The 12,660-nt window shown below is 41.9% G+C and overlaps 1 protein-coding gene across 1 annotated transcript in view; it reads left to right on the top strand.

Moving 5' to 3' along the window:
- Positions 1-12,660, top strand: part of LOC148101080 (protein NLRC3-like) — a 34,758-nt gene that overhangs the window by 13,970 nt on the left and 8,128 nt on the right. The window contains exons 4-5 of the mRNA XM_087845784.1: positions 1,394-1,567; positions 12,358-12,531. Of these exons, the coding sequence (XP_087701910.1) occupies positions 1,394-1,567; positions 12,358-12,531 (348 nt within the window). The remainder of the gene's footprint in view (positions 1-1,393; positions 1,568-12,357; positions 12,532-12,660) is intronic.

Raw genomic sequence — 12,660 nt, 5'->3', positions numbered from 1 at the left:
AGATTGTGAAAAACTCTCGGCTGTCAAAATTACATCCAGTTTAGAAGAAAAACATTGAGTAAAGTGTTTGTTTCATCATCCTTCACAACTCATCAACCAGGTGTCACAAACTGCAGCAGAACAGTACAAAGCATTACTGGATGGCTGCAACAACCAGAGTTTTACCTACCTTTGGTATTTCTTGATAGCATCAGCGTAATATTTACTGAACAGAGTCGTCTTCTGTAATCGTTTCAGATTCAGATTCAGAACACTGTATTTATTTTCAAGGGGCTATTAGGATACTGACCTTCCCAACCGTACATACAATACACAAACATCACATTGGGGAGACAGGTCAGGCTAGGTAGCTGGCCGGTCAGCCGCTAGAGCAGCGACCCGGAACCGAACAGCGGAAAATGCACAACATCAGGAAAGATGAGGAGAAAAAAGAACTCCCCCCAGACTGAGCTCCAACAGGGAGATCAGTTTGAGAACAGAAAAAAAATGACCTTAGCGCAGAGCACATGAAAACTCTTAATACGCCATAGAAACACATGACAAGCAACAGGGATGGGTAAAAGGTGAGAGACAGCCGGTGTAGACAGTGCATCCGGGCCTGCAGCATTTGCGCTGGTCCTCTCGACCCACCGTCTGCACCGGGAGGGGATAAGCATGCTTAGGATGGGAAGGAACAGTCTAAACACCGTCTGTTATCAGGGTGAGATTTGTTATGTTTAGCTCCAGCCTTGAGACCACAGCTGGCGCCGGTATGTTAGCCGCATGAAATGATGGTGGTTTTCTTTGGTGCGAACAACTGCATGTCAGTGTCACAGCTGATCTAACAGTCCATCACTCGTCTCTCAATCTCCCGTTGGAGAGCCACGAGCTTCTCCGAGAGGTTATCAGTTTTGTGCTCAAAGAGCAAAGTCTGAGAACTCACGACCGCCATGAGCTTCTTCAAGATCTTATCCGTGCTGCGTTCAATGAGCCCATTTTGAGAAGTCACGACCCGTCCCATTGTTTCAGTCACAGCGGGCAGCCTTGTGGGGTTTTGATCAGCTGATTCCGCTTTCTTTAATCTTCAATAAGCCAGGGCCAAGCCAGCTCAGATCAGCATGAACCCTTTGCTGTTGGGAATGTCCGTGCTGCTATATTTCAGGATCAGGCTCTAAGTGTACAAATGGATCTGAGAAGATTTCCAATCATGTTTCTACTAGATTTACAGTTTGTTTTCATGTCTTCTGACTCAGAAGGTGGAGCAGGTGGAGCTTACAAGGAGTAAGTGCTGATATAGAAGAAGAGTTGTGTTTTAATAAAGCTATTTACTTAACCAATAATTGTATTGCATGCTGGCATTAAAAAATGTTTAATTTGACTGATTTAATTAATTTGTTTGTTTGTTTTCTTCCAGACTGAGTGGCTGTAACCTCTCAGAGAGAAGCTGTGATGCTCTGTCCTCAGTTCTCAACTCCCAGTCCTCTAGTCTGAAAGAGCTGAACCTGAGCAACAATGACCTGCGAGATCCAGGAGTGAAGCTTCTGTCTGCTGCACTGCAGAGTCCACATTGTACACTGGAAACTCTCAGGTCAGGATCCAAACATCCCCACTGCTGATCATTAAATGATATTATTGTATAAACAACCAAGCTTTATAGAATTGGCAGGTGAACTTATTTATTTTTGGATTGCTTAGGAGATTCTTAATTACTGTCTGAAGATATTTTACAGTCACATATTTTGTTTTAATGGTAAAACAGAATTATTGTTCAGTTCAATGAGCAGGTAGCTGTGAGAGTCATAATAATGAGGTATATTTGTATTAAAGATGACTAAACTTGAACAGTAGCTGTGTGAGTTACTTTGTTTACTCATGTGTGCTGATGTTGTGAGTAATTTAAAGCTGAAGTAAACTTGTAATGAGTTTTAATAGAGTTTCTGAAGTAAGTGTACTTGGAGATATTTATGTGTTTACTAAAGTCCAGGACCAGGAGGCTGTGTGTAGCATAGAGGAACCCAGACCTCAGCTTTGTCTCCTGGGTTTCTGTTGCTGCTGTTACAGTTTCCCCTCATCGTTCCCTTCAACAGTCTCTTCACTGTAACAAATCAAAGTGTTACTGTATAGATTCACGTCTGAATGTTGCCATGTGCTATTAAAACTAAAAGCGATGTTTCATACACCCACGTGGTTCAGTCACACAGCAACTGATGGTAAATAATGTTTGTGTTGATCACATCGTACAGGTCAGCTGCTCCACACAGATCTCAGGTTTACATGCTGGAACAGTTTGTGATCATGAAGGATAAACCTCACTTCCTCTTTGTTTCATACAGATGTGACATGAACAATAACACATTCATGAAATCCTGTTAGGAACACAAACACTATTGTAGCTGGAGAATATATTTGAATGTAGGATAATGTAGGGGAACATAAACAACAGTAATAACTAACCACCACCTCACCATTTGGGTTGGTAGCTGCATGTTGATTGATGAAGTCATTTTCTTCTTCCTCCATTTCTACCTTATTAACATCAGATTAAAAGCTGCACAGAGACAGGCACTGGACATGTTTAGCCTAGCTTAGTACAAGGACTGGACATGGGGGAAACAGCTCTCATCACTGGATCAAAACATGAAAACAAATCTGAAGTAAAGTTTTGTTGAAGTGAACTGTGGTGGTTCCCAGTGTTCCCTCTAAACTGCGCGCGTGCGCAATTGCGTGCTGCTGGCACGGTCTCTGCGCACAGACAATCTGCGTTGAGCACAAAAAATAAAATAAAATAAAATCTCAGTTGAAATTAAAATGAAAACTTAGCTGCACATAGAGACCAGTGTAGTTAGTCCAGGTCAGAAGATGACTTGTTGGAATGAAAATGAGCTTGTAGTTTGTCTGCTTTAATCATGTGACTGGAAAAAGGTGTTGGACTTCAAATATGTCCATTTCTTTCACACTTCACCTTTAAAAGTGAAGCCTTGTGGTTCCTGGAAGGAAAAACACGACTTTTTCAAGTCTTTGTCCTGTTTTATGATAAATGTACGACTTTAATGTGAAACATTCAGAGTTTTTTCTCTTGTTGTGTTTGTTTGAAGCTGCTTCCTGTTGGCTTCAGCTGTTTGGAGCTGAGATGAATATGATGTAAAAGTTGTGCTGACACTGTGGATCAGTAGGCCCACACACCTCTATACAGGAAGTCTGGTTCTACTCTTTGTAGAACTTCTGATTCCTGATCCTCTGATTCTGACTCAGTAGATAATGCAGAGTTCTGAGCTGATGTGGGTGAGCGGACTCAGGCAGCCTGACAGAGTTGATGTCCAGGTCTTCCCTGCTTGTCCTGATATACATAAACATGAGTATCCTTGCAGGTCAGATCTTATCAGTCACACCTGTTAGTGCAGCTCTCCTCTAGATTGTAGTGCTTGTTAAACTAGGATGATTTTAGGAGCCTGGACCGCAGACTCCAAGGGAAGATATAACTTGGAAAGACTAAACCAACCTATTAGAGGTGTTCGCACTAACATAGAATAATAGTCAGATTTACATCTTTATTGTCTCACAAAGGGTTAAAAAGTGAATGTACACAGAGAGGTTGGTGGTGAGACGGGCACTTTCAGCACTGTAGATGTGTTCCAGCTCAGTGTTCATGGAAATAATCCGGAGAGCAGGATTGCTTGATGAATGTCACATCTTCTTAAAGTTATAATCCACAGGTAAAACTGTGAAACTGTCGATCTGATATCTACTCAGCCAATCAGGAGTTTACATGCCCTTCACTGATCTTCAGCCCCACCTTATTATCACCCCCTCTCTCTTTTACATCTGAATAATCTTCACTTCACATTTCAGTCAGTTCAGATTTCATTAGCACGTTCACTTTAGCATAATCCATTTTAATCCAAACACCTTTCTCTTTAAACTCTGTTTGTCAGTCACAGTATATCCAGTACAATCCTCTTTTTTACTGAGTCACACACATTCAGCGATCAGAGTGTCCTGTGTGTGCTCTCATTCACTCACACTCACTCTCATATGGCTGAAGTCTGTTTGTACACAGGCTAATCTGGGACTCTCCACCATTTGACCCTAGAAATAAAGAAGCTTCTTGGATGAGAGGTGAAACAGTGTCACTCTCAGAGCTACCAGCCCTTTGCTACAATCACAAAGCTCTTCATTGAAATCAATGATATCAAAGCTGGAATCAAATGAGTCCAAGTCTTCTGCTGATTCAGCATCACATTCATCTGTGGTCCTTGCTCTGCATCCCCACCATGGACTTCATTCCTTTCAAAGCCAGCCTTGAGTGTCCTTTATTCAGGTCATCCTCTGCTTTACTTTTAGACCTGATTTTAGCTGCTTTATCTCTCTTTTGACAAGTTTCTGTGCCTCGATTTTTTTTTCTCTCCCTCATAACAAGACAGCTTCTTCTGCCTGAGAAGATGTTGGAGTGATTTACTAATCCAGGGCTGATTTTGGGGGAAAATAGTTGCTGTTTTCAAAGTAATCCCCATTATTCCCAGAAAGAGATGTAAGTAGAAATAAATGATCTAAGTGAGAACATGAGCCTTTAAAAAGGCTCTTCTGAGGCTGCTGCCAGTGGTCAAAGCCTCCAACAAAGCTCTGTAAGTACGTATGTGATCATAGCTTTAGTTTTTAAATGTTTATTCTAGTTAACACAGATCAGGTGGAACTACTCAAATAAAATATCAAAAATATTAAGTGGTCATCTGTACTCAGTTTGTTCAATACTGAATACATTGGAGCACAAATTGTCCACATTTCTGAAATATTTCTGTTTGTAACTGTTACCAAAGTGCAATTTAGACCTGGCCTGTGGTTGTTATCCAAGTGTTAATCATCAATTCTACTAAAACAAATACAAAATAAAGAAATTTGACACATTTTGTTGATATCAAAAGCACACTGAACAATTCAGTGTTGCTTTACTGCTGTTCTCGCTACACTTCTTCTCCTCTGATTCTCTCCACATGTTGCTCTGCATCAGCGCTCAGTTTCCTGACAAAACAAGATTAAGTATTGCTAAATATAATAGTATCTCGTTACGCTTCAACATAAATGTTTTATTTTTGTAATTGTTTATCTGTTATTTTTCAGACTGAGTCACTGTGACCTGTCAGAGAGAAGCTGTGAAGCTCTGTCCTCAGGTCTCAGCTCTCAGACCTCTAATCTGAGACAGCTGGACCTGAGTAACAGTAACCTGAAGGATTCAGGCGTGAAGCTTCTGTCTGAAGGCTGCAGTTAAACCTTTACTCAAAAAGCCATCTCTAGACCCAGCAGTCTTAGCTAATTATAGGCCAATCTCCAACCTTCCTTTCATATCAAAAATCCTTGAAAGAGTAGTTGTCAAACAGCTAACAGATCATCTGCAGAGGAATGGTTTATTTGAAGAGTTTCAGTCAGGTTTCAGAGCTCATCACAGCACAGAAACAGCTTTAGTGAAGGTTACAAATGATCTTCTTATGGCCTCTGACAGTGGACTCATCTCTGTGCTTGTCCTGCTAGACCTCAGTGCAGCATTCGATACTGTCGACCATAATATCCTATTAGAGCGATTAGAACATGCTGTAGGTATTACAGGTATTGCACTGCAGTGGTTTGTATCATATCTATCTAATAGACTCCAGTTTGTGCATGTAAATGGAGAGTCCTCTTCACACACTGAGGTTAATTATGGAGTTCCACAGGGTTCAGTGCTAGGACCAATTCTGTTTACATTATACATGCTTCCCCTAGGCAGCATCATTAGAAGACATAGCATACATTTTCACTGCTATGCAGATGACACCCAGCTCTATCTGGCCATGAAGCCAGATAACACACACCAATTAGTTAAACTGCAGGAATGTCTTAAAGACATAAAGACTTGGATGGCCACTAACTTTCTGCTCCTTAACTCAGATAAAACTGAGATCATTGTACTCGGCGCTGAAAAGCTTAGAAATATGGTATCTAACCAGATTCTTACTCTGGATGGCATTACCTTGGCCTCCAGTAACACTGTGAGGAACCTTGGAGTCATTTTTGACCAGGATATGTCCTTCAACACACATATTAAACAAATATGTAAGACTGCGTTCTTCCATTTGTGCAACATCTCTAAAATTAGAAATATCCTGTCTCAGAGTGACGCTGAAAAACTAGTTCATGCATTTATTACTTCCAGGCTGGACTACTGCAATTCATTATTATCAGGATGTCCAAAAAACTCACTGAAAAGCCTTCAGTTAATCCAAAATGCTGCAGCAAGAGTACTGACAGGGACTAGAAAGAGAGAGCATATTTCTCCTGTTTTGGCTTCCCTTCATTGGCTTCCTGTTAAATCCAGAATTGAATTCAAAATCCTGCTCCTCACATACAAGGTCTTAAATAATCAGGCCCCATCTTATCTTAATGACCTTGTAGTACCATATCACCCTATTAGAGCACTTCGCTCTCGCTCTGCAGGCCTACTTGTTGTTCCTAGAGTATTTAAAAGTAGAATGGGAGGCAGAGCCTTCAGTTTTCTGGCCCCTCTTCTGTGGAACCAGCTTCCAGTTTGGATTCAGGAGACAGACACTATCTCTACTTTTAAGATTAGGCTTAAAACTTTCCTTTTTGCTAAAGCATATAGTTAGGGCTGGACCAGGTGACCCTAAATCCTCCCTTAGTTATGCTGCAATAGACGTAGGCTGCCGGGGGATTCCCATGATGCATTGAGTTTTTCCTTTCCAGTCACCTTTCTCGCTCTCTATGTGTTAACAGACCTCTCTGCATTGAATCATATCTGTTATTAACCTCTGTCTCTCTTCCACAGCATGTCTTTATCCTGTCTTCCTTCTCTCACCCCAACCAATTACAGCAGATGGCCCCGCCCCTCCCTGAGCCTGGTTCTGCCGGAGGTTTCTTCCTGTTAAAAGGGAGTTTTTCCTTCCCGCTGTTGCCAAAGTGCTGCTCATAGGGGGTCATATGATTGTTGGGCTTTTCTCTGTATCTATGAAGCGCCTTGAGGCGACTTTTGTTGTGATTTGGCGCTATATAAATAAAATTTAATTGAATTGAATTGAAGAGTCCACACTGTACACTGGAAACTCTCAGGTGAGATCAAGCATTTCTCTTTCATCAACTGACAGAATTAGCAGATTAATAATAAGGCAGTCCACTAATAAGAGGAGAAGTGGAGGTGTTTTGACGGGCAGCATACTCTTATGTTAACAAGACAGGAAGTAGTTCCTGGGAACTGCTTCCTTTGTTATTGTCTAAGTAGAAACATGATGGTAAAACAGTGATGAGTTTGCAGAGGGGAATCCACAGCACGCAACACAACAATGCTGTTGCGTGCTGAAAGCAGACTTCTCACAGATTCTGAGACTTCAGGTTTCATCACTGTCCAACCAAAATTCACTGAACCAGCAGTAAATAAACGTCCAAAACTACACTTCATGTTTAAAAAACAGATGATCGGGGGATTTGTGTTTACATCTTTTTTGTGTAATCTGTTCTCCTGCTGTTTCAGCTGTTTGGTGGTTGTTGAGATGGTTTTGTGAACTTTTAGCTGAGATTCTGACATTTCTGTAGATACCACACATGTCTAATTACTTTGTATAGCATGAATGGCCATAACGAGGTTTTTAACAGTAAGAAAAGTTGTAAAACTTAAGAAAATATAGTTAAAAGTCCAAAACCTTCTACGTCTGGTCGCTTGTGGTAAGGAGCAGATCAAACGAGTAAAGAATTACGTTATAATTATAAATGGCTTCAACAGCACATTCAGGTCTGTGAGACTCATTCAGACACTGAGCCGTGGCTCTGTGCTATATGCACATATTTCTGCATCTCTGCCATTCAGACACACTTTAAATAGTTTATTTTATGTAGTATTCACTACTGAACTGTACATTTAGTCTTTTTAAAGGCAGCAAGTTTTTTTCAGTGTTTTCATAAAAGCCTTATTTTTATCCATTTACTGCTATTAGGAAGAACACACGTGAGGTTTAAGACCTGGACGAGTTTGAAACCTTTTGTCCTCCACAATGGAAAATGGGTGGAAATAAAAATGGGTTTCACTTTAGCCAGCTTCTAATTTTATCAGTTCTACTCTCAGCGTCTCCTGTATATCTGCTATATAAATTTTGCACTCAGCTTTGTGGTCTCAAGGCCTGGATTTGGCCCACGGGCCATATGTTTGACACCCCTGGTTTACACAGTTTGGTATTCAATGTACAAGTGAGTTAGCTCTCAGCTAACTAGCAAGCTAACTGCTGGGACTGCGTCTTTCTAACAAGAGCGTCAGACACTCAGACTGGTTTTCTTTGTGGATGATGATGTGTTCTCACACTGATCCTTCATGCTGATGCTGCCATCCACCCACTGCTCCTGGATTCCTCATCATCATCTCCATCAGCCCTCACAATACTCCACCTTCATCAGCTTCATGTTCAGGAGCCTGGATGGACAGTAATTCTTTCCATGGGTTATGGTGGGACATTGAGAGCTGAAGTCAAACAGCAGTGAGAAATGAAAGACTGATTTCTATTTAGTCTTGTGATGTGCAGCTTTGTTCAGAGCATTAAGGCCCAGCAAAGATTACTGAGGTCATAGAGTCACTGATGAAACCTGTGTGCTTATAGAAACTGAAACCAGATGAACCAGAATAGAAGGACATTAAAATGAAGTGTCAGCTACACAAAGGCAAAGGTATTCAGTTGTTGGTGTGAGTTATTTAAATGGAGGAGTCAGACTTTAAGCTGCTGGACTCAGTCACTATATCCTGTTCTCCTCATAGAACCTGGATAAACAGACTCACCTGTGACACAGTGACACACAGTGTGGGCTACACACACATTAGAAAGTGGATCAGTCACACTTGTGCAATCATTTGTTGTGCTGGGAAACATGAACACTTTGAATCACATTAATGGCTTTGTTACAGCAACATTCAATCATGAGTTCAAAAGTAGTGCATTGTGTAGTTATTTTAATAGTACTGCAGTATGAAAAGTGCAACATTCAGTGTGCAGAAACAGATCAGGTGCTTTCTAACAGCAGTGTTCCCTTTAACACAGCAGCAGTTCAAATATTTCTATCAGTCTGAGCTGAAACATGAATCTAATCTAATATCATATCAAAGTTCTTTGCCTCTGCCAGGACGTTAACATTTGATCTAGTTTTTTACAAAGTTCCCCTCAGCGTCCAGAGCCACCAACATACCTTTGATCAACAGCAAGTGAACATTTATAAATGTGTGTTTTCAGAACAGGAACCAGCAGAACTATTGTTCTGTTATCAGGGAGCAGCACAAATGCTCATCAGCTCATTTACTGTGCAGGACTTTGAGTGTGTGAAGTGTGTGTTTGTGCTGGATTTCCTTTGGAGAATCTCACTCAGAAACAAGACAAAGAAAAACTCTTTCAATAGTCCAGGTTGAGTTGACAACATGAACTGCATTTATCTTCCTCTGACTTGACATGTTCTTCCTCCTCTGCACCGAGCCAGCTGCTAAGACTCACAAGCTCATTGACATTTTCTGATGATAAAGAAACTCTCTTCTTCTGTACAATATGAGCAACAACAGAGAACAAGCTTTCACAGGTACAGATGTTGCAGCTGTGGCCAAGTACATGTGCTGCATGTTTGGAGCAGCACTCTAATGGACAGGCCTCTGTACTGATGGTGGGCTCTGCTCTGTATCCACCACACTGTTCTCAGCTGAGTCTTCCTCCTGTTCACAATCACACTCTGATGAAGCACCAATAGGGCCAACTTTTTCTCTGGTGGCTCGGATGTTGTTGCTTCCACAGGTTTCCCTCCAACAACCCTCTGTTCCTTCAGTAAGATCTGGGTAAACACTTGAGCTCTTTGAATCTGGCTCCAGTGCAGCAGCAGTTTTCACATATACAATGTTGGCATTTTGCTTGCGTGTCTCCAGGTTGGTTCTGAATGTAGACTTGAATTTGACCACGTAGGCGGGGTCATCATCTGAGCTCTCCATCACCTGAGAGAGATGACAAAACACAGAATCACAGAGCATGAAACCAACGTTTCTCCTCCCAGAAGTTCAGTGACAGACCTGCAACAGAAACAAGAATCAAAGATTCAAATGACGCAGAGCATTCATTTACTTATATCCACAAACATGTCCTCTACATATTCATGCTGTATTTACACACACATACAGAGGCTGTTTGTCTCTCACACACAGACAGGACACTGAGAAATACATCATGTTAAATATACCTGCAGGCTTCCAGCTGTGCACTTTGTCCCTGTTAGCTGTGATTGCCATGGCAACCTTGGTGTTGTGCGCGATGCAGGGACGTGTTCAAAGGCAGACGTCTGGCAGCAGCATCATATTTGATGCACTATCTGTACTGAGTGTGCTGACTTTATTTCAAATGTCCCACTGCTGTGCAACATGAATCACATGTTCTGCACGTTTCTGTAACTCCCAGGTAACCATGGTTACCCAGCCACGCCCAGTAGTCTCCAGAGAGACCAACAGCTGGTTCATGTTGTAACACTGTGGCTTTCGTAGTCTCTCCTTTTTCTACAGCTCATGTGTTCTTCTTGTGATGGTGCGTCTTGAGGGAGGCTCATACATGCCGTCATTTGTTGATCCTAAGAACGTTCCTCAGACCGGCTTCTTCAACAACACTAATCGGCCTGAAGTTTGTAGCTACTCACTTCACTGTGGCGTTTGTTAGCTTGTCTTTCTTTGGTTTATCTAGACTCCTCCCACCAGCTGATCCAACGTAGTCTGCCCAAGCCTCCCACCGCTGTTTGAGTGGGTTGTTTGCTGCCATCAACAGCGTGTAATGCATTTAAGTGATACTTCAGACTTGAAGTACTCCGACGATAAAAAACTCAACTTTGCTTCCAGATAACTTTAGTTGTATCAACACTGCCTCCTGGAACAGTTTAAAATTAACATGTCAAAGATCTGTACCTGTCTCCATGTTTCTGTCCCCGCCCCTTTCTTTCTGTCCTGGGTCATGTGAGCGCTGCAGTAGTATTAGGCCCACCCTCAATGCTCTCATTGGCCGAGATGCATAATGACGCCCATTTCAAGCCAGCACTGATCAACATCCCTCCTGTGACCCATGGCTTTTATATTCAGAGCCAGTGTGCACTTTCACAATAATCATGATTTTAAAAACTGTGATTAAAATAATTGCTGACGTTAATCAATTAACGAGTTAACGTGATAATAACAGGTTAAGTTGCCCTAATAATTAGACTTTGGTGACAAACTGATGTGATCTCCATGTTTCCTTTGTTGGACTGTGGGCGAGTGTCAGAACTGAATGTACTGAGTAACATGTAGAGTTTAAATATGTGTCAGTTCCAGTTTTAGAGCTCTAAAGTGCAGCTATCATGTTAGGAATATGTTAGGAATAGACAGTAACACTGAGCACACTGAGGTCAAATCTTTATTTTACCACTCGCTGCATTCTTGACGTTCATGAATTCAGCAGGTTCATGATTGTCTGCAGCATTATTGTCATATTTCCAATAAAAGTGTTGAATTTGACTGTTTGATGTTCTTTATGATCTCTGGCTCCAGTTCATCTGTAGGCTGAGCTCAGTCCATCCATTTAGTGAAATGATGTTTAAAGGTCTCCTGTTCTGTGAGCGTGCACAGATCCTGAAGCAGAAAGCCTGGGTTACAGAGAAATCATCATCACTGTGATGATGCTCATCATCTCTGACTGGGATTTGAGGTTTTATCAAAGCAGCAAAGAAAGCCTGGCTATGTTGGACTGGGTGTGGAAGCAGCTCCCAGTTTGAGTTCAGGAGACAGACACCCTCTCTACTTTGAAGATCAGCTTCAAACTTTCCTTTTTGATAAAGCTTATAGTTCGAGCTGGATCAGGTGACCCTGAACCATCCCTTAGTTATGCTGCTATAGGCTCAGGCTGTTGGTGGACTTCCCATGATGCTCTGCTTTCTTCTCCCCTCTCTTCACTCCTGATGCTTTTATATGTCACTACTGCATGTCCTTAACTTTTGTCTTCTGTCTCCTTAGTTTGTGTTTTGTTCTTGTCTCTCTGAGCTCATCTCTTCTCTTTCCCCTCACCCTGCAACCAGTCATGGTAGATGCTCCTCCTGGAGCCTGTTTTCACTGGGAGGATCTTTGTGTCAAAGGGAGTTCTTCTTCCCACCATCACCAAGTGCTGCTCACAGTGGATTGTCTGATGTTTGGGGCTTTCTCTCTAATATTCGAGGCTGTTACCTTACACTGTTAAACAGCTTCAGATGACTGTTGTCTGTTGGGTATTGTCACTTATAAGTAAAGTTACATTGAATGGATGTAAATGGATGGATGTTACTGTGACAAAGAGAAAACGATTGTTGACAGATTGTTGTTTTGTGTGTCTGCAGTCTGTCAGGCTGTCTGATCACAGAGGAAGGCTGTACTTCTCTGGCCTCAGCTCTGAGCTCCAACCCCTCCCATCTGAGAGAGCTGGACCTGAGCTACAATCATCCTGGTGTCTCAGGAAGGAAGCTCCTGTCGGCTGGACTGAAGGATCCAGGCTGGAGACTGAACACTCTCAGGTATGGAGATAATGTCTGATAGAGGAGGAAGAGCTGGAAACATTTCCTGTGTCCTTCACTCACTTCCTGTTTGTTTCCTGCAGATGAGACATGAACAATCACACATGCAGGAATATTTTCAGGGACAGA

Source organism: Neolamprologus brichardi, chromosome 9 (genome assembly GCF_056152115.1).
Source record: "Neolamprologus brichardi isolate AB-2024 chromosome 9, ASM5615211v1, whole genome shotgun sequence".
Lineage (NCBI taxonomy): Eukaryota > Metazoa > Chordata > Actinopteri > Cichliformes > Cichlidae > Neolamprologus > Neolamprologus brichardi.
This window is presented reverse-complemented; position numbering and strand designations above follow the sequence as displayed.